This window comes from Miniopterus natalensis, chromosome 16, assembly GCF_054644295.1.
Source record: "Miniopterus natalensis isolate mMinNat1 chromosome 16, mMinNat1.hap1, whole genome shotgun sequence".
Classification (NCBI taxonomy): Eukaryota; Metazoa; Chordata; class Mammalia; order Chiroptera; family Miniopteridae; genus Miniopterus; species Miniopterus natalensis.
Window position 1 is genome coordinate 23,570,619 of NC_142096.1, and position 23,114 is coordinate 23,593,732.

A 23,114-nucleotide genomic window follows, 5' to 3' on the forward strand; every position below is an offset into this window, starting at 1 on the left:
GGCCCAGGGATACCTTTCTTACATTGATATCAATCAAGTAGAATTAAGTGGCCATTTCTTATTACTTTAAAAAGGCCAATACAACTAGTACTGTAGTACTTGCAAGAGGTGCTAAATCTTACGCAATTTCCAGCTGTGGGAACAAAAGGCTGTGGGGTCAAGAGGTCTGGGTTCAAAGCTGACCTCTGAGCAGACTTCGTCACCAGGGCCTCGGTCTGCTCAGTGGTGAGTGCAGATCACCCCACAGGATTGTGTCTGCGCCCAGCTCTGCCTGAACAAACACGTGATGAGTGAATGCCACAGCCAAGAAGCTACATCTTTGACCTCCTGGTAATTTAGGGTTATGATTTCCAAAGGGTTAATTATAAGGTAAATATCAAAGATAAAATGTGAAAAGATAGGTTTTTATTTATCAAAATTTAACAGCAACAGGCACATATTAAAATGAGTATGGCAAAGCCTTTTACAAATGGCTTTACACTCAAGCTTTCTCCCAAGAAATGGCTGTTGCAACAAACTGTAAACATAATTAATAAACAGTCTTTTACAGTAACAAGGGAAATACAATTAAACTAAAAGAAAGCACTGGTTTCTCTTAAAACTAGATTACAGTTGTGCTTACTATACATGAAACAATTTAAAACAAATTACAAAAGTGGAATGTTTTAAGTTTAAAATTAGTCCTTAGATTTTTGTCCTAGAAAACATCTGTTCACATCAAAAGGCCCATCAAAGGGTAATGTTTCATCAAAAAGGGGGGAAGGGGGAGACAAGAAAACAATGCACTTGTTTCAAATCAAAACAAGAAGTTTGGTCACTTAGCTTTGTGCATAGTTTAAGGCAACTGGAGCAATCTGTTCAGCTTCCCTCCCCGCCCTCCCCCCAGGTGTGGCTGCTCATTATATCACATTCTAAAATAAATAAAAGCATACATGTCCAACCTTTCCCACATGGATAAATAGAACACATGCACAGTCACACATGCACAACATGCACACAGACACACATCCGCCCATTCACACACAACATACCTCTCACTGCAGCGAAAGGGACTTTAGTACCCTTGCTCTGAAGGACACACTTCCCCATCCCACTTTATTTCAGATTGGCAAATACCCTGAGCTGATTATGGTGTTTTACACATTCCACCTTTTCTTGCATGTGCAGGTCAAGTGTACAGTAGTGAAAACAACATGCAATGTCTCCACTGCAGAATCATAATACAGCTAGGACACTGGTGTTCTTCCCCTCCCGCCCCAAATCAAAACTAATAGTTTAAAAAAGGGCTCTGCCAAACAGCACTGGAGGGAAAGCTTGGCGTACTCTATGCTAATGCACAGTTTCCAGTGCACAAGTAAAACTAGAGCAAATGGGAGGCTTTGGTGGCATCCAAAGAAGAAAAAAGGCAAACCAGGGGGAAGGAGCTGCAGTTTAAAGTTTGATCTTTAAAATTCTTAGTGGTTCCTTCGCAATTATGCTCCAAGGCAGTTTAGAACCAGTATTTCAGAGTGGATTTGTAAACATCGAGTCTCGCCAGAGGCAGCAGGGGCTGGGCACTTCACATTTCCATTTTTCAGAGAGAACTCGGTGGAAGGGACAGATACACAATGTTGCATCAGACTGGTTAAATTCCAAGAGATTTCTGCTGAAAGATTCAGTTCAAGTTTCATGGTTCAGAGAATAAACGCTGTGAGAAACACGAGTCACTCCACAAAACCTCCTTTGTTTCTCCTTCCGGATTCACTCCTGCTGGGCTTTGCGGATTCAAGGTTTCACGTGAGAGCCAACTCCATATTGCTGTATGTTCAGGTCTCATCATTAAAAAGTGGGTTCAAATGATCCAAAAGAGGGCATCCTGGACATGAAAAATGCTCACAGCACCCAGTCAGCTGGAACTGGAAACCTGGGCGGCCGAGTTGGTTCCCTCACCTCCAGCCCCCACTTCACATTTCTAACAATTTCCAGGGGGCAGCCTGATGCACTGACTCTGGGCTATGACAACCGGTTTTCCTGAGGTAATAACTGTGAGTTCAACTCCTCAAGGGCAGCTTCGGTGTCCTCGCTGCTGGACTGCTCCCTCTGCAGTCCCTTCCAACTGGCTTTATTCAGCCCCACGTGCCCGAGCATCGTCTGGGACAGCCTGGTATTGGAAAACCTGGCCCATTCTGTGAATAAAGGCTCCACTAGGTAAGTCATAAAACCTTAAGAAAAAAGAGAAAAGGTATCAACATATGTTCTGAAACTATCTTTAAACCATCTCTACTTTGTTTACTCTCTTAAGTCCTATTCCAATATTACCTACATCTTATTTTTCAAAAAGTTTAATGTGTATGTAAATTTACAAATCTTCTCTGAAGAATGTGTTTCTTAAGTAATTTAAAGGTGAACTGACAAACATCAAATCTTTTCTGATGACTCCTCTCAGCTGCACGACCACGCCCTTCTACTGAAGCAAACACGCAGTGGCCTTACTGACTCTGAGGACAGCGGGTGGAACACAATGTGTGGGACAGTTCCAGTGAGACAGCCAAGGCTAAGGGGTGTCTACTCCAGGACTGTGGGGCTCAGGCTTGAATGAAGGGGAGCAGGGGGCGAGGCGATTTCCCTCTTTCTACCCTCAGGGATGGTAATCTTCACACCTGGTCATGACTAAAATAAGCCATTTTATTTCAGAATTCATAAGCCAAAACTCCTGACAAAAATTATGTGTGTGGGGGGAAACGGAAGAAATGAAAGAAAGAACAGAGGAGATTAGGGTCCTACTTTATAAGCAACCCATATACTGATCTCCTTAATTCACAGTCAGCAAAGGAAAAGGAGTGATTTCAGGACTGTTTGCATCTTTAAATAGCACTCAAGTGTACATTATATCTGATTTAATACTACCGAGTGTCTCACACATGGTGAAATGAGGCCTCCCAGAAAATACCTATCAATGAAATCATACATATTAGGAGAAACAAATAACACTATCTTCCTAACTTTTGATCTGTTAAGGACAGGAAAAGTGTACATTCAAATTCTATCACTGCTTGTGTAAACCAGTTTTTAAATTTTCTTTATCTCCAGAAACTTCTGTTTGCAGCAAAAGACCATGCTGACCACAGACAACACAGGTTCCATTCAGCCAAGAAATCTCACTGAAATTAAAGTAGTCAGCACCCACTATTTTTAATTAGAAAACCAGTCTCTGGTCTGATGGTTGAATTTTTTTAAGTGTACAAATTACAGAATCTGAAGTACAAGAACGAGGCTTCCTTTCATTTCTTCTGCTCCCTCCACACCCATTCGCTGAGCACCTATGTGCCAGACTGTTCTAGGGTAGCCGGGCAGGGCCAGGAATGAAGCTGACAGGACCGGCCCTCAAGGAGCCAGGCTCTGGTGAGGAGGAAGAGGCAAACGCAGAAAGATGTCACTACGGAGCCAGACACCGCAGCTTTGGGCAGCCATCCTTACACCAGCAGTGTCAGGTTGGACCAGCCCCAGAGCCCGGTCCTTTCCAGGCGCCACGGCTAAGGCACGAGCAGCTGGGGTTTTGTGCCCAAATGCAGAACCTCACTGTCACGGGTTTTACGTGACTCATCTTACTTGACTCTCCCCACTGTTCCAAATGGTTTCAAGCTTTGAGATTCTGCCTCTAATATCTAACAAATTATCGCTTCTGGTTCTATGTTAACCTAAACTTTCTGTTAGGTCTTAATATCTGATGAAAATGAATGGGCCGAGTCATGGACACAGCCACGCAGCACCCACCCGGAGGGCAGGACCCGCCAGCTGCTCAGCCCTCGTGAATCCACTTAACTGCACCAGCCCACGCGCTTGAGCTCGTCTCTGGACCCACCGGATGCCCGGTCAGGGGCCCTGCTCTAACCAGTATGCCATGTGCTCGTCCAATGAAACTAGTATTCCTATCAAAGAAGGAAACTGTATTAATTAAACGTGACCTCTACTGACTAACTATGCTAGCTCCAGGTAATCACTGCTTAGCACAGAATTTATTCTGACAGTCACATGATCTACTCTAGAATCAGAATCTTTTCAACCCCCATTTTACCTGGAATTTGACATGAGAAAGACTAATGCCTGTTAACAGTATAAACTGGGGAAACTATCTGAACAAGAGAATACCAGCATGACTTGTCTCCTAGGGTGGCGGTGAGGAGTCAGTAGATGTGAACTATTATCATCATTTACCTTTCCCTGTTCTTCTGATAATCCATTCTAGAGCTTTCCAACACTGACAACCTACAGACCGAGATGAACAATTTAAGGCATCTAGCTTCTTTTTCCTTTAAAATACTGCAATTTTAAGAAATCTCATTTGCAAGTTCTCCCATTAATCTAGGGAGTAATGTGCTCAGGCAAAGACATTTAAAGTAGCTATAGTGAATTTACTACCCATTCACCCAGCCTCAAGTCCCTCTTTCCTGTATTTAATCCATTCTTTTACGTTTGAAGATAAGTCTACTTGAGAAGGCAGAGCAGATCTACGTCCTGTCTTATCCTCTTGCGAACCTCCTCAGCTTTCCTGGCCAACCTGGGCTCCGAGGAGAACGGCGTCCCGCGGACTCTCCTCCACAGTCAAGTCAGTTACTGCCCAAGTCTTCCACACAAGGACCCTTTGCGATTACAATGGGAATTATATTTCTGAATTTCCGAGCTACAGCACAGCCCTCCTTTCAGAGTATTATGCCACAGTATCACGCTACCTTCTGAATTTCTAGAAACTTTATCTTTCTGAAGTTTGTGTACACATTTTCACTACATTCAACCTAATTCTCAAAGGCCCTACTCAACACCAGCTACCAAAGTTACAGCCATTCCTCGAAACCCCGCTGCTGAGTTACCCCATACGCCCGACCCGTCAGCCAATCCTGGCTCCCCCCGCAACAAGCTGCAGCGTCCACACGGCCGCTTCGTCACACCTTTTCCAGCTACGGTTCCCTCCCCGCGGTCCCGTGCCTGCTGCTCCAGGCGCTGTGCTGGCCTCAGGGTACATTACTAAGGCCAGGAGGGACCTGAGAGCTGAGAAAGACACGTCAGCCGGGAGAGGACAGGCTACCTGGAGAGAGGAGGCGGCTGCTGGAGGACGTGACAGGGAAGTGGAGTCCATTAGGCAGGAGGAGCAGCGTGGGCTTGGGGAACACTGAGCGGCCCCAGGCTGCTCTAGGGAAACAAGGGGAAGTCGCTGGGGCGAAGACTGAAGGGACACTTAAAGGCTAGATTTCAAGAGCCAGCGCGAGAGGTGGAGGAACTGCTTTAACCAAGAGGCAGCGACACAAAGGAAGTGTACTGAGCAGCAGTGCACACTGGTCTCACATCACAGCTCAGCAGCCACCTTCTCATGAGAGAAGGGCAGCCCCAGAATTAGGCAAAAAAGCTTCCACAAGAACAAATTATGCATTTCTTCCCGTTTTAGAACAAAAACAAAGTTACTGTTACGTGCGCTGCAAAAATTATGCTTTTTACAACCTAAGGTCAAATGAGAGTAAACTGTAAGTGCTAAAAAAGGAAAAACAAGGATAAAAATGTAAAATTATTTAAAAAAATAGAAATGAGCATAATTGTAGTATTTTATATTTCAAATGTATCTTTCTCTCGACAAAGTTAAAAGTCAGTGGCATTTTTCTAGCCAGCCTGCATCTCTGCATAGTTACCAATCTGGATGTTGGCAATCGACTCCGTCTGACGGTCACAAAGCGGACTCACAACCAGCTGATGCTTCTTCTCTATGTCTCCTAGAAATTACAAAAGGAGACAGAACTATTATGTGGAGCACACCTCCCAAGTACGTGTATACTTAATGTCTCCGTCTTACCTGTAAAATCCTTAGGAAAAAGGTAACACAGTTAATCCTCTGGAGAGGACAGCTTCTACATTAGTTACTCACACATGGGAAAGTTGCCAAGCTGATAGCCTATATTAAATGGAGGTGGTGGAAAGCTCTTACCAGGTGTTTTACCACAAGACTGGAATTCTGTCAGCATTTTAATTTAAATCTTAGATTTCTAAAAGGAAGGTGCATAAAATGAAGATCCGTGGCTCCTGGCTTTCAATTACAAAAATGTCTTATGCGTTCATATGGCCATGCCCGCCACACAGGAGGGGGAAGGTCAGGGAAATTTTTCCATTCAGTAAAATTTCCAACCTGATCTATGTCAATTCATAAATGCATGCATACACAGCCGATGACTAGAAGAGAAAACATGTTCACCCAGCCAGGTGTGGCCCAGCGGTTGAGCGTCAACCTAGGTAGGATCCGGGAGATGGCAGTTCGATTCCTGGTCAGAGCACATGCCCGGGTTGCGGGCTTGATCCCCAGTAGGGGGCGTGCAGGAGGCAGCCGATCAATGATAACTCTCTCATCATTGATGCTTCTCTCTCTCTCTCTCCCTCTACCTTCCACTCTCTGAAATCAATAAAGATATTTAAAAAAAGAAACTTAATTTAAAAAAATAAAATTAAAATAAAAGCATGCTCAATTTGTACATTGGTTGTATGTGCATCTACTATAAACTGTCACTAAAAATATCAAGTATCTACCACCAGACTCCTATAAATGTCTTATTTTATCCATATGATCCTAAGAAAATGAACTGAACAGATTAATCAGCACCAATACTGTAACTTGCCTTGATGGAAGAATTCCTCTGTTACTTTTTCACCCCACTGCTTGCTTAATTCCCAGGTCCGACATGGGTTACAAATATCAGCACATTTCAAAGCCATCTAGCAAGAAAAGTATTAACATTGTTTTAAGAAAAAAAGTAAAATTTCAATTGTACTAAGTTTAAATCTACTCTAAATAGGGGTAAAAAAAAAACTGCAACAGAAAATCCATTTTTTATATTAACTTTATGATTCTATTAGCCTACCAATCACTTCTCCAGAAATGCTGCAAGACTGAACCTAATGGTATAGCCGAGCACAAGACCTGGATTACCCATAAAGCTACAAATAAATCATCCAATTCCCTGTCATTTTTTAGATATGAGAACTTATTAAAATAAAATGCTTTTAGTTAATGGTACCCTAATTTTGCAAACATTGTTTTCAGTAGAAATCCCGAATGCGAACAATGCAGAAGCGACGGTGTCCTTCTCGGGAGTGGGCTCTCCTTCAGGGAAGGGAGCCCACAGCTTTCTCTCAAGATTTAACCACTCTGAACACTACACTAGAATATTTTACTTTTATTCTAATAATCACATGATTTACCCCAGAAGTAGAACCTTTCCAAGCCCCACTTTACCTGTAAAACCAAATGCCTATGTCTGGCATCTTCCAGGCATAAGTCACCTCTATCCAAATGGGACCTAAACAACGACAGATACTCGTTTTGGCGACTGATGTCTGTGGCTAGTATCAAAGCACCGATCTGAGTCTCCATTTGTTTCCTGGAATTAGAAAAATATAAAGAAAAAATACAAGACTTTCACTTAAACAGTTAGTTCTTGATTTTTCTTAAACTTAATATTCAGAAAGCTTTACAGAGCCCTAAGATATTCTAACTGCAACTCAACTTTTAACCTATCACCAAAAAAAATGAATTTTAAAGAATGCACCCACAAAAAACCCTACTAAAATAATCAAAACTAAAACCAAGAGAGTTTGTAGAAAATACCAATATGCAAATATCCCAAAAAGAGTGCCTATATTTTTCCAGCCAAGGTGGAATTATTTGCCTAAAAAAACAGGTAAGATTGGTACATGTTTTGAGAATGTTCTTCACTGGGATGTGCTGAGGGTAAACAACTTTGGTTTCTTTTCTGGTACCTGAGATCTGGAAGGCAGAGAAGGAAGTGTCAAAAGGAAGACGAAGAGCCCATTCAACTGACTCCTGCAGACATCCTCACTAAGATGCCTGATAGGTCCTGATGAAATTCCACCAAACGGTTTGAGAAAGTTAGGTTCAACTACAGTGGTCCCTCGGTTTTTTAATGCAATCCATTCCGGAAGACCATCCGAGTTCTGAAACGTTTGAAAACTGAGGGATCCACAGCCGACAGCTGTTGCCCTCAGTGGAAGTGTGTGGCATATTCGACTTCCGAGGCGTGTTTAAAAACCGAAGCATTTCCTTCTGGGTTTACGGCATTTGTAAACAGAAATGTTCCTCAACGGAGACATTCGAAAACCGAGGTACTACTGTATATGTATAGTTCAGGGTGGGGAAACAATTTTTTTCTTTTTGCCAAGGGCCATTTGGATATTTATAACACCATTAAAGGGCCATACAAAATTATCAACTTAAGAATTAGCTATGAAAATATCTCCTAGATTTACTGCATTTCGAGTCCTGCCTGCAGTTGCTTTGGTAGGGTAGGACCAAATGATTTCGTGGGCTGTTCCCCAACCCTGGATAGTTCAACAGTTGTATATGGCTGTATATGTATATTCAAGGATCAATCAATTATCTAAATGACTACCCAAATTTTCTGGAAGGTAAAAGGTAACATGTTAATATAAATAAAAAATATACATATTTTAGCTCTGGCTGATGTTGCTCAGTGGTTAGAGAGTCAGTCCACACACCAAAGGGTTGCAGGTTCATCCCAGGCCCTGGTCAGGGCACATGCAGGAGGAAACCAACCCATGTGTCTCTCTCACATTGCTGTTTCTCTGTCTCTCTCTCTTCCCTCCTTCCACTCTCCCTAAAAATCAGTGGAAAAAATATCCTCAGGTGAAGATAAACAAACAAACAACCCAACATGGTATTTTAAAATACTGTCTCAAGTCAAATAACAAGAGAAATAAATCTTAAAAAAAAATTCCTTCCTTTTGCCTGGCCAGGTGGCTCAGTTGGTTTGGAGAGTCATCCATACACCAAAAAGGCTGTTGGTTCGATCCGCAGTCTGGGCACGTGTGGAGGCAACCGATTGATGTTTCTCTCTCACGTAGATGTTTCTCTCTCCCTCCCTCCCTCCTTCCTTTCCTCCCTCTCTCTCTCTAAAATAAGCAAACATATCCTTGGGTGAGGATTAAAAACAAAACAAAAACTCCTGCCTTTTGTTTCAATGGGCCATAGCAAACATTATCTTTGTATAATGATCAGAGCTGTCAACAGATTAAAAGGCTTGCAATATTGACTATTACACACAAAAACAAAGAAAACAAAAGAATGCTATTGTGTAGTGTTCCTTATTTTCAGTTTTTACTTGTATTAATAAATCTGAGAATTCAACAGGTTAATCATCAAATGCAAAACATGATAAAAAGAGAAATAAAGCAAACATTTTAATCTACCTTAATCAAGGAAAAGATAATTTCTATATACAAACACTGTATGGTTTAAGCAATTTTTGTACTCAGCAAGAAATAATTTCACTTACCAGAGGTACTGTCATAACTCCAAATGGTCTCCATGAATAAAGATTTTAAAAAAATAAAAAATAAAGTCCAGCTTTTTTCTTATGGTCATTACACAAAACACGCAAGTTTTTAAATCATGAAAGGGAAAAAGGAAAGAACCATGACAGTAACTTAAATTTTAATACCCAAACATACTTTATGCCTCACTTTTTCTAGAATTACTTGGTTTCTATAACCATTTACATGGCTTTCTTAAGTGCATCTTCTCTCTGTGAGGCATTCATTACTAAAAGCTTTTGTTTATGGACAATGATATGAGATTTTGTCAACAACCCCCACCATATTGGGCTCATTCACATTAATGCCTTTTATTAGGCTTTCAAATGGCCTGCTTAACATTAACTGATCTAGTCTAAAAAATTAGTATTTTCTGTTCTTTCCATTCATTATTTTATCCTATAGCTCCAGAAGTGACTCCAGGATTTTTACTTATCAGTTTTGAAACTTCCTAAAATAGATTTAATAAATCTATTTGTTTTACAGAGTGTTTACTTTCTATTCGATTTATACCTAGAAATTAATGTTTTATTTAAATTAACACAAGATGGAAATATGCAATACTATAAAAATAAGCAGTAAACTGTGATTGAGCCATTGTGTATTTAGAGTGAATTTTATAGTACTCAAACCTACGGGATGATCTTTCATAAAATTCACTAAAAATATACTACTAACTGTACTGTAATGAATAGGTTTAAATTACTAAAATTTTGATACAAATTTGTAAAATAATTTACCCATTAAATTTAACAAAAACTGAAAATTGTGGAACACCTGAACATAATAATGCAACTTTTAAAACTTTATAAAACTGTTTTGCCAACTTAATTTTCATAGTTCACAGCAAATTAAATTTGTCTGAATCCAACCTACCTGCTCTCTAATGGCATATGTGAGAATAAACCAGATTCTCTCAATAACCCCACTGCAGATCTCCAGTGGTGATTTTCCAGTACTGAGGTATTCTACAAAAAAACGCATAGCTGAGTTAGTAATTTAATGGGAATAAATCTTTTTCTGAACATAAAATAATTAGTTTTATTTATTATTAAAATAAATTTTAATATTAATCGGGTTAAAATTCTAACATTCAGTGAGAATTTGTGAACCACTTTCACTTCTTGAAAACATGAAACATTTTCAGGAATGCAAGAATATTAAATGTTGATGATAAAACTGCACTAACCTTGTATAAAGTTGCCAAGTAATGGTTAGTTTTAATAAGGAAAGGTTGATTAACACCTGGATGATCCAGATCATGAGTGGCAGCTGCAATTAAGCTCAGCAAGACATCCCAAGGAGTTACAGAGTTGGCAAGCTAGAGTTGACAAAAGAATAATTAATTACAGACATATGTGAAATCAACTCTGTACCATCACAATAGTTTTGAATTAGCCCCAAATGGCAGTGTTGACAGTGTCCTCCCTTTTCATGTTTTTCAGACTGTTCACTAAGGCCACTGGGCACCTGCCAGTGCTGGCCTCATCCCGACACTGCGGGGAGGCATGATCGGACAGTGTCCCTGACCACATGGAGTTTACCAAGCTCATCCTTATATGGCTTTATTTTAAACAAGCTTAATCAAAATGGCAAAGTATAAACCATCTTTTTGAAAAAGAATGCTTTTGAAGCAATAAACACAGGTTTGTGTATTTTTATTAATTACCACAGCCACTACCAAACAGAGAAGACTCATGAGGTTTAAAATTCTTACTATAAGAACACTTAACATGAGATTTACCCTCTTAACAGGTTTTTATCAACAAATTGTTTATTAGATTTCAATTGAGAATCTAAAAAGTGAGGTTATTTCTGAGGTCCTAATGTTTAACAAGGCTGCAGGGTAATCAGAGAGCAGGAGTCTATGTCAAGCCTGTACTAAAACCCTCTCCCAATGGATGGTCCATTCAGAACAGCGTACACAATGTACACACCAGAAAAGGAAATCTTGTAAACCAACCATTATCCTTTTACTGCCAATAATCATTAATAATCTTACTCGATACAACAAAATAATCACAGTAAAAAAAGTCTATAACCTGACTGAAAATTTCAGTGATAAAAAGTGATCATCTTGCTACATGTTTCACCTGCTTTTCATGTATCACTTCTCATTCCTGGCAGCTGCTTCTCACCTTCTAAGGCCCAGCTCCACTGACCACCCCCAGCAGTCCTTGTTATCTGCCTGCAGCCCCTTCCCCAGCAATGGCTGATGTGTGTTCCTACAGCACCTCACATGTCAGCCATAATAATATGCAGCAAAATGTACTTTTGTTTAGGTAACATTAGGTTAATGCTCTCTAAACTTGTATGATCTTGTGCCCTAGCAGTAAAAAAACTTGAGCATATACCACCAATATCAGTACACTTACTTATAGACTATGATACTAAACTAACATATATTGAACATGATAAAACAAAGGTGAAAACTGAAAAATTTTAAAGTAAATTTTGATTCAAATTTTAATATTTTCTTTCTATGCCGGAATGAATCTTCTTCCATCCCTTGTGTCAAGTTCATCTCAGTCTGAAAAAAAAAATCACCATCTAAGGACCTGAATACCCTGAAAAACTGTAAGCTGTTTGAAGGAAGATAATATTTGCTATTTATTTTTGTATTGCTTCTAAGTGGTATGTAGAGAAGTTCAATGAATGGGGAGAATTTGGTGAAGAAAATATCCTCTTCAGGATTTGTGAAAGCATTTAAAAAATACAGATTTTTAAAGCACTGCTTACTAATCAAGGGGAACGGAGGCACACTCTAGGAGCACGCTGCACAAAGAACAACCTCCCGACAACGCAGAAACATGTGGGCATGTGTGGATATCTTATGAATAAGCAATTTATTAAGCAATATGCAAGTGTTATATTCTTATAACTAAAACAGAGGGGAAGTGGCAGAATAATAGACATGTACCATCCTGGGAGAATCCAACAATCCAAAATTAGACTAAAAAAAATTTAATGTATGATTGCACGTGACATCAAACAATCTCAGGTAGATTAAAGAGTGAATCATTAACAACAGAAACATGAAAAGAAAAAACTGAATTTTTAAAAGTTCTGTGAAGGGAAAGTAAGTTTGATTTCTCTCCTATACTTCGGACTCTTCTACCCAACTCTCTATTAGATAGACATCCACTTGGATATTGAACAAATACATTTATCTCCACATATTCAAAATGGAAGTCACCACCTCTACCAGCCCTGTCCCCAAAACGGGCTCCTTTTCCACTGCATTCTCTCTCTCTCTCTCACAGGACTTCCAGTTTCTATTCAACTGCCCAGGCAGTCGTCACCAACTCCTCCTCTGCTTCACTTCCCCAAATGCACTGGGCCACCGGATCTAAGTCATTCTAATTCCCAAGAGATCTTGTCAATGTCCACCCCTCTCCTGCCCTAGAACTGTTTGCCTTGCTCAGGCTGAGCTCTTTCGAGGAGCACTGAAGCAGCTCTTGAGCTGTGTTGCATTTCTGCTCTTGTCTGGTTTATTTTCACACAACGGCCAGCACAATTTTCTCTTCCCTGGCTCCCTAATCACCCACTGAGCCACATTGGCTGTCCCTGCCCTCAGGGAGCACAGTGTAAATGCCACATCCTGACTGTGCCTGAGGCTGCGGCAATCTGGCCCTCACTTGGACTCCTCCTCCGGCTGCTCCTCCAGCAATCTCCCAATTCTCCAGTTGCTATGCTTACAAATATAGCTGTTTTTGGAAACTTGATCCCATTAGATCTCATTCTTGTGAAGGAAACTTCTGATTTTGAGTCAGATCACTAACTTAGCGAAAAGTATTTGAAAGTAAAGCAAAGAAACTTTCTTAGGATTTTCACCTGCATCTTACCTTAGGTTCTCGTAAGTAACAGTGCATGGCCTGAGTGACGTCTGCAGCGTGGACTGCATTGTGGTAAGGGTTCTGACTGTGGTAATCTTCTTGAATCATAACTGCAACAAAGGAAAAAGATCCCCCAATTTAACTGTAAATGGGATGCATGGACAAGTAAAAAACTGGGATAATCACAAGTTCTCTACTGACACTTTCCATGTGTCTATCAGCTAACTGTTCAGATTCAGAGAGATGATAATCACCCATAACTCATATGTGTACCTAAAAAATCAATACCATTTTGACTCATAACTTGTTTGAAACTTTTAAATGAGAAGGTATTCATATTCATGTCAAAATTATAAAATACTTTTTCTCTTTTAAAATGTGAATCAAACTGAGAAACCAAGAATCTCTCAGTTTAGTAAAAACAGTACAATTCATTCAACAAATATTTATTGTGCCAGGCACTATTCTAGGTGGTACTAGAAATTCATCAGTGAACAAAAATCTTCATAACACTAAAACAGTGTAAATACTGGGGCATATGAAAATGAACCAGTGAGCACATCATCAGTGAGGGGGATTTTAGATCTGGAATTCATTTCAGTTTGTAGGGATGGACTTGCTGTTAATCCTTTCTTTTTGCTCTGTGTCTGTTATGCTATCATGAAAAGGTGGACCAGGATTAGAGGGAGAGCTGTCCACAGCACCAGAAAATCTGCACTGTGGCCCAACAGCAGGACATTCTAAAACCTAGTGGTCTCCAAGTAACGTGCGGCAGCCCCAAGGTGGCAACTATAGACCATCCGTGAGCAGGAAAGAGACTTGGAATTCTATATTTACTTTGATCCCATCATTAAAAATCGCTTTTTAAATACTTCTGTAATACCTATTTTTGTATGTGTTTTATAAGCAATTTATAAATAAATGTGCATTAAAAACTTCTCAAAAATGCGCATTAAAAGCTTCTCAAAAATGCTACATAATAAATTTATCTTAGTTTGGTACTTAAGAGGGAAGAAAACACTGTCTTCTTACTTAAAGAAGAAAGAATTCTCATGCTACCAATTTTTTCCTAACATATTTTATTCAGTGAAAAGCTTTAACTTTTCTCCTAGTGGAGCATCTTAAGTATCGCCCTGCACATGAAACATATTCCAAATAATCTTTAAAGTTTATTGTCAAAACAGGAGGCCTAAGTGCAATGTACTGATCTTTTAAAGTTTTAGCCTTCAAACATCTAGAAAGGGACAGAGATTGTGTCATGTTAGTCAGGAAGCTGCGGCTGACATAAGAACCTGACTGCAAAGTTGTCCCAATTCTTCGCCATGCCCTGATCCAGGGCTCTGAGCCTCCACAGCTCCCACCTCCAGGTACATTTCCACCTGATCTGCTCCAACAGCCAGCACAGGTGGGAGGTCAAGGAGGCCAGTGCCGAGCCCAGGGCTCCCGGGGTCTCGGTTCACCAGCTCTCTCTTGGAAACTGGCCACCACTCTGAACAAACTCAGTTTATTTTAAAATAAATAAAGGTTTCTTTCTTTTTTGTTTTCAATGTGAATCTACTATGGTGCCAAACTCCTCCGCCTTCTTTTAATTTAATAGGAAACCATATGGAATTGCGCCAAGCCAGGCCCCGTGTTCCAGCTGAGGCCCCAGCAAGGCCTGCAAAGCCACCGTGCAACTCGCGGGTTGTCAACAGCAGGCACGCAGAAGAGAGGCAGCCAGACCAGAAGCAGCATGCGGCAGCCCCAAGACTCAGGAGCTCAATAAATGCATGTTGTTTTAAGCCACTAAATTTGGAGTGGTTTGTTTTAGAGCAATAGCTAGCTGATACCAAATTTTGAAAAGTTCTTGTATAAATCTTACTACTGCTAAATGAGTTAGAATCACTTACCTAAAAATCTACGGAGTTTCACCATATCTAAATGGAAGTACTCAATTAGTCCATGAAGACTAAATAAATGGCAGGTTAAACTTACTAGACTATTTCCTAAAAAAAAAAAAAAAAAAGGAGAGAGAGAGAGAGAGAGAGAAATATTAGTAGCTAACATAATTGCACTGCTTTTCCAAATATAGGTTTTGAATATACAACATGGACAGTACTAATTCCTACTTTTTGTCTAAAATTTACATCATCTTATTAGACTAGTTATGAACTTCAAATAACACATCTTTTCTCCATTCTAAGAAAAAACTATTTTGTCATTTCATTTTTGCAGAACCAAATAACTGGAAGATAAACATTTTTTAATAGACTGATTTTTTTTTTTAAGACACCAAAATAATTAGAATCAATAGAAACTTTGAAATTTGTCTCACTTTTTTTTTTTTTTTTTAATCTTTATTGTTGAAAGTACTACAGGTGCCCCACTCCCCCCCCCCCCCCACTACGTTTAAGTCAACTTCCCAAAGCACTTAAAATATGGCTGCACTTAACCAGTTCCTAACCGTCCCCTTGACCACCGGCTTTAGCTGAACGGGGATGTCCCAGAGCAAGTGCCTTGGCTGCAGCCTTCTTAGGTGGAGGCTGTGTTTATTCTAAACACATAGGGCTATAAGGAGGGATCAGTGAGCTCCTCTTTCAAGATCAAAACTGAACTCAATCCTTGCCTCTCCCATACTTATAGCAGAAAACCTGAGAGTTGCTGAAAAAGGGGGGTATCACAAAACTAGGCAGAATTCTATCACTATAAATTTATAGACAATACTATCTAGCAATCTTATTACGTTTTTCTAGTGAAATGATTATTTCACTTATCAAAATGCCTATCTTCAGGCTTTCTCTACTCTTCTCAAACTTTCGACATACCCACATTCTGTTCACCCCCCCATCCTCAATAGCCTCATACTTCACAGAAAAAAATACAAGCTCTCAAATTCCCCCTTTCTTTCAAGAGCCAATCCCTCTCTCTCCCCACAGCTTCTCAGGATCCTTCCTTGGTCCATCACATACATCTACTAATGTCCCACCACCACCCCAAGTCCCCAATTCCACTGATTCAAAACATCGCCCCCTCCTCCTTCCCCTCCATATACTGTCCCAGTAAGATCAGCACTCAGACGTGCTCTAGATTCTCTTATCTTTGAAACAACAAAGAATATCCAACTCTCTTGGCCCCTCCAGTTGTCACCCTCTTTGCCCTTACAGGGCAAAGTTTTTTGGAAGTGTTGCTACATGCACTGGGGTTTATCTTCATCCTCAACTTCTACTCCTTTGTCACTGACACTGGAGTCACACCAAGTGTAGAAATTTGGAAAAACTACCATTTTTATAATGTTTAGTTTCTCCTCCCAAGATACAACTCTCCATTTTTTATACCTTCCATTATATTTCTCAACATTTTGAAGATTTTCTCTATAGCACCTATATGCTATATTAATGATTAAATAGACTATGTGTTTTAAAGGGGTTTAAGCTCATAATTACCACCAAAGTTCGGACAATAACAACATAAACACAATTCTAGTATTCTCTAAAAAAAATCTGATTCTTACAAAAATGAATGAAAGACGTAACTAGTCCCATACTGAAAATTTTTAGTAATAGTATTTATGAAGAATTATAAAGAACTATTGGACTAAACTCATTATCTAAAACTGCCTAAACAATTGTCAACAGAAGCCCATGGCTGAGGAAAAAAGTAAATTAACTGGAAGAATATTTGCATGGGCAACACTATAAAGAATGTGGCAGCCCAAAAGAGATTCTTTTTCAAAACTACCTGGCATATCGCCTTCAAAAGGGGGGGGGAAACCTACATTTCAAATATTTTATTTTTATGAAATTAAATGTTAAAATGCATTCAAATCCTGATAACACTCTACTGGTACAAACATGAGCCCGTGCGGTTTGGAAGTATTTGTGGGAAAGTGAACTATATTTCTGCTACTACTGTTGTAACAAACAAATTTTCTTTGGGTATATTCATAGATAGTTCAGAATGTATATTCAAACAAACTATCCAATTAAAAAATGGGCAGAGGATCTGAAAAGACATTTTTCCATCTGACATACAGATGGTCAACAGACATATGAAAAGATGCTCAATATCACATATCAAAACCACAATGAGATGTCACCTCACACCAGTAAGAATGGTGATTATCAAAAAGGCAAGAAGTGTTGATGAGAATGTAGAGAAAAGTGACCCTTGGGCACTGTTCGAGGGAATGTAAATTGGTGCAAGCACTACGAAAAACAGTATAACGGCATCTCAAAAAATTAAAAATAGAACTATCATATGATTTGGCAATCTCACTTCTGTTATTTATCTGAAGACATCTGAAACACTAAACTCACAGGATTGAGGCATCTCAACATTCACTGTGGCATTATTTACAATAGCCAAGGCACGGAAGCAACCTAAGTGTCTATGGCTAGAGGAATGAAACTGATATACGTGAATACGGAATGTTATTGAAATAATATGAAAAGTGGAATGTTAGACATAAAAAAGAAGGAAAGCTTGACTTAATGTTGATAGCCACTGTGACAGGTGTGAGGTGGTATCTCATTGTGGCTGCAATGTGCATCTCTCTGACAATTAGTGATGCTGAGCATCTTTTCATGTGTCTATTGGCATTTGTATGTACACTTTGGAGAAGTGTCTATTCAGGTCCTTTGCCCATTTTTTAAAATTGGATTTTTTTTTTTTGGTGTTGAGTTTTATAAGTTCTTAATAAATTTTGGATATTAACCCCTTATCAGATATATCACTGGTGAATATGTTCTCCCATTCAGTAGACTGTCTTTTTATTTTGCTTATGGTTTCCTTTTCTGTGCAAAAACTTTTTAATTTAATGTAGTCCCATCTCTTTATTTTTTGTTTTGTTTCTCTTGCCTGAGATAGAAAAAATATTGCTAAGAGAAATGTTTGAGATTTAACTGCCTATGTTTTCTTCTAGGATTTTTATGGTTTAGAGTCTAACATTTAAGTCTTCAATCCATTTTGATTTTATTCTTGTGTATGGGGTAAGAAGATGGTCTAGGTTTCTTTCTTTCTTTTTTTGCACGTATCCATCCAATTTTCCCAACACCATTTACTGAATAGACAATCTTTATCCCATTGTGTGTTCTTGCCTCCTTTGTCAAATACTAATTTGACCATAAAGGCCTGGGTTTATTTCTGGGCTCTCTGTTCTTTTGCATGGATCTATATGTCAACAAACAACAAGTGTTGGTGAGGGTGTGGAGAAAACGGAACCCTCATGCACTTTTGGTGGGAATGCAGACTGCTGCAGCCACTGTGGAAAGCAGTATGGAGTTACCCCCAAAATAAAAAAAATAAAAATGGAAATGCCTTATGACCCAGGTATTCCACTTTCTGGTAATATATCTGAAAAAACCCAAAACACTACTGATTAGAAAGAATATATGTACCCTTACATTCATTGTGGTGTTATTTACAATAACCAAGATTTAGAAGCAGCCCAAGTGCCCATCAGTAGATGAATGGATAAAAGAGCTGTGGTACATTTACACAATGAAATACTACTTGGTTGTTAAAAAGAAGGAAATCTTACCTTTTACGACAAGATGGATGGACCTGGAGAATATTACGCTAAGTGAAATAAGCCAGTCAGAGAAAGACAAACACCACATGATTCACTCACATGTGGAATCTAATGAATAAAATAAACTAACAAACAAAATAGAAACAGACTCATAGATACAGAGATCACAGCTGTCAGAGGGATGAGGGTTGGATGAAAAAGGTGAAGGGATTAAGAAAAAAAAAGAAAAGAACAAACCCCACATCAAAAAACAACCTCATAGACCCAGACAACAGTATGGTGGTCACCAGAGAGAAAAGGGGGTGGAGGGAGGTAGAAGTGGGTAAAGGCGGACATACGGTGAAGGAAGGAGACTTGACTTGGGGTGGTGAACACACAGTACAGCGTACAGATGATGTTATAAAACTGCACACTTACACCTATATAATATTAACCAATGGCACCCCAATAAATTCAACAAACAAATATATATAAATAAATAAAAGCTTGCCATCTGCAACAACATGGACTTTGAGAGCATGCTAAGTGAAATAAGTCCGAGAAAGACAAATGCCGTATAATCTCAGGTATATGTAGAATCTAAAAAAACAAACACAAAAGCTGAGCACATAGAAAAAACAAATTGTGCTTGTCAGAGGCAGGGCTGGGGGTGGAAAAATGGGCAAAGGGGGCCAAAAGATACAAATTTCCAGTTATAAAATAAGTATATAAATAAGTCCTGAGTTGTAATGTACAGCATGGTGACTACAGCTAAGGATACTGTGCTGCACATTTGAAAGTTGCTAAGAGAATAGATCTTAAAAATTCTTGTCACAAGAAATTTGCAATAATGTATTGTGATAGATGTTAACTAGACATTTTGTGGTGATTATTTTGCCCCATATATCTATATCTATATCTACATTTATATCTATATCTCGTATCTTATCATTACATTATACACCTGAAGCTAATATAATGTTATGTCAATTATACCTCAATTTTTAAAAATGTATATTCATTCTGTATATTTTGGTTTTGATAGTGTTCTCCCAAAAATCCTTTCCCTCACCTAATGAAACAAACGACCAATGTCTAGGGCGTAGAATAAGCTTCGGGAAGGCTGCAATCTAATAGTAAAATGCCCTTTCTGGAATTGGGCACGCTGCAGTGAGAAACACGTGTAAGCTCTTCCATAACGGGCTCCACCAACAACATCACAGGAGTGTGACAAGAACCAGCCCATTAAAGCGTACCACCCACGTGGAATCGAAAAGCTAACGTAAAGTTTTTTTCTCACTTTGTTTATAAGATGCCAACTATGTCGACACCAGTGAACAAAGACACAAATCAAGGAAACGTTTCAGAACAAGTGATGCTCAGATGACGTGTTAAACAGGACACGGGCACAGGGGAACTTATTTTATATGAAAGTGGAAACAGGCACTTTCTTGGGGGAAAAACTGTACTTATGAAAAAGCTACCTTCATAAAGACATATCAGAGGACAGAACTGCCAAAGGTACAATGGCCCCTGGTGGTTTCCAGAAGGTGATTCAGACGGAGACTACAGGGCTAGGCTACCTCCAGGACACAGGCCCGGGGACAAGGACCTCAGGCGCCAGGTACTTTCAGGGGTGACAAGCGCATCTTGCCATCTCATGTAACCTCACTCTCATTCCTGTGGAAGGAACATCAGATGTATCCTGCTTTCCTCCTTGCAGCGGACCAGCCAGGGGCCATGTGTCTTGACGGCCGTCACAGTATCATTTGGAAAAATACCAGGGCAAGAAATACAGAGAGCACGGGATCAAAAGCAAGAGGGGACAACAATACACTTGGATGCCGTGTCCTCGTGTCCTGGTGTCATCCAGAGCTCGGTCAGGCTGAGCGGTTTGGGAAGGGAGGCAGTGCTGACCGAGCAGCGCGCCCAAGGAGCTGCCCGGGCTGCCCCCGGGACTCTCCGCGTGCAGAAGCCCCGAGAGCCGGCGGCTGCAGTTGGCGGAACCCCTGTGCCACCGGCTGTCGAATCAGGGGGGCGGCTCCCCCAACCGAGCGCCTGCTCCAAAAGGAGCTGATGAGCTACGGGGGCCCGGGCCTCCCCTCCGCCCCGCCCTGCGCGCCCCGCACCACCCGACCGGCACGGCCCACACGCAGAATCCAGAAAGGTCGGCGTTCCAAGGTGTGACAAATGTCCCACATACGAGTAATAACTGTAGAGCATGCAGTTTTATAAGCTAAGCCTTGGAGGTTTTCTAAAAAACTCACCCTAAATAAAACTGATCCCCAAAGAGAATAAGGAGACATGAACACTCTCCCCCCCCCCCAAAAAAAAAAATCGGGCGCGGGGGGGGGGGGCGACAGAGCAGAATCACCTGTTTTTTCCTGTTATCTTGAGATAAGCGACACTCCAGCGGCGGGAGCAGCGAGCGGCCGCGGGGAGGAGCCCGCACGGGGAGCGGGGGAGGGGCCGCAAAAGGGCGGGGGAGCGGCCGAGGCTCCGCTGACCCGGCGCCCGCGCCGTCCTCACAGTTCTGCCCATTTCTGTCGGCAGTCACCGGACAGACAGGCGCTCACAGGTGCTTCCACTCCGCGCGCCTCGCGGCTCCGCGGGACACGCGCGGCGCCGGGAAGCCACGCCCCCCCTGACCCCCTTTCCCCGCACGTGGCTTCCTCACGGAAGGAGCTGCATTCCAAAGGAAAGTAAGAAACAGCGATTCCCGAGCCCAGCAGGAGCCTCGGGCTCTCTCTGAAGGGCCGGGCTGGCTCCCCGTGTGCTCTCCACTCCGCTTCATTTACTAAGACGACACTGAGACACAAGGCTCAAGTCCACTTGAACTACACGTAGTTGTTTATGCCAAAAAATTTACCCTAAATAAAACTGATCCCCAAAGAGAATGAGGAGACACGAACCCTCCCCCAAAACAAAAAAATCGGGGAGGGGGTGAACAGAGCAGAATCGCCCGTTTTTCCAAACCACTCACCGCCCGCAGGCTGACCCGCCCCCTGGAGACCTGCCCCCCCCCCCCCGCCGCCAGGGGGCGCAGCCGGAGGGAGGCACCACGCCCGCCCGGGCGCGCGGAGGAAGAAAAGCCTGGGAGGCGGCGCGGAGGAAGGGGCGCCTCCCGGGAGGTCGGGATCTACCCCGTCTCCGCACCTATCGAAGCTGGGATACAGTATCACAAGATGTCACTGTAAATGGCCACAATCCAAAAGAAACAAAAAAGGAAAATCCGGTACACGAGATAATAACGTGCACTGGGGTTATTAACGATAGCAGCCTTAAGGAGTGGCCAAGTGATGGCCACTGGTTTTTTGATTACCGCTAAGAGTAATAATCAAAAACTACGTTTATGAGACTGACTCCAGGCTTATAGGTCAGTCATAAGGACACAAAATGATGCTCCCCCCCAGCAGAGGGCTCCTGACCTAAGTAGCCGGGAGCAGCAACCCGCCAGGGGCCGTGCGGCAGTGCAGTAGCTAGAGAACACATTAATTTGAGTAAGTCAAAGTCTTCACTTACCATTTGTTAGTCTATCAAATAGAAAGATATCAAAATTCCAATTTCCAACTTTTCCCAGCATACACTGAAATGAAAACCAAACATTCCTACTGTAATTTAATTTCAATAACACTATCTTTTGTAGATGGTTCATAGAGAAGTTAATGAAAATGGAAAGTGATTGATTTACTGTAAGAAATGCTATACATCATTGTCCTTTTAATCATTGCCTTTCCAGCAGGCTCCAAAAAATGTCTAAAGGCTCAATTTGAAAAACCAAATATCATTTTGTTTTGCAATGAATAAATGTATAAGTAAGGTTAGTGCTTTTTATAACTTGTTCCTATACTCCCACAAACTTTCAAGAATTCTAACATAATTTAACATCACAGAAGTGTGGTTCATATGTTGCATGGTCTAGAAACTAGATTTTTAAAATCTAGTAAAAATAAGTTATAACAACTGAGTACTTACTATATTCCAGGTACTGTTAAAAGTGCTTTATTCCTCTTACTCTTCACACCAACCCTACCAAGTAGGCACTGTTTTCAAGTCTCATTTATAGATGGGGAAACAAGCAAAAAGGAACTAACTTGCCCAGCTAGAAAGCAATAGAGCTGGGGTCTTAAATCAGGAGGTCTGATTCTGGAGCCTAGGCATCTGACAACTGTACTCTGCTATGCTTAAATTATGTTATTCCTATTTTTTGGAAAACACTCCCAACTTATGGGTATTTATTCATATTCTTTAAATATCCTTATAAAACAGTAGCATTTACTACATTAATTTTTAGATTGATGTGTATTTCAGCCAAACAAATAAATTCCACAGTGACCTTAAAAACCAAATAGATTATATTTTTACACTATATACTTATAACTTGAAAATTTTGTGGACTTTAAGAAAAAAATGAATTTTGTTTCCAA

General features: G+C 40.7%; 1 protein-coding gene across 2 annotated transcripts in view; it reads right to left on the reverse strand.

The window, feature by feature from the left end:
* Positions 1 to 388: 388 nt before the first annotated feature.
* Positions 389 to 23,114, reverse strand: part of PDE7A (phosphodiesterase 7A) — a 66,997-nt gene continuing 44,271 nt past the window's right edge. The window contains exons 5-13 of one of the 2 annotated variants that reach the window (XM_016198883.2): positions 22,210 to 22,273; positions 15,089 to 15,184; positions 13,209 to 13,309; positions 10,553 to 10,684; positions 10,240 to 10,331; positions 7,250 to 7,313; positions 6,633 to 6,729; positions 5,658 to 5,738; positions 389 to 2,201 (exon numbers count right to left, since the gene is read on the reverse strand). In XM_016198883.2, coding sequence (XP_016054369.2) covers positions 1,993 to 2,201; positions 5,658 to 5,738; positions 6,633 to 6,729; positions 7,250 to 7,313; positions 10,240 to 10,331; positions 10,553 to 10,684; positions 13,209 to 13,309; positions 15,089 to 15,184; positions 22,210 to 22,273 — 936 coding nt within the window. In that variant the 3' untranslated portion in view covers positions 389 to 1,992. Of the gene's footprint in view, positions 2,202 to 5,657; positions 5,739 to 6,632; positions 6,730 to 7,249; positions 7,395 to 10,239; positions 10,332 to 10,552; positions 10,685 to 13,208; positions 13,310 to 15,088; positions 15,185 to 22,209; positions 22,274 to 23,114 lie in introns of both variants that reach the window. The other variant, XM_016198882.2, reaches the window with a different exon arrangement.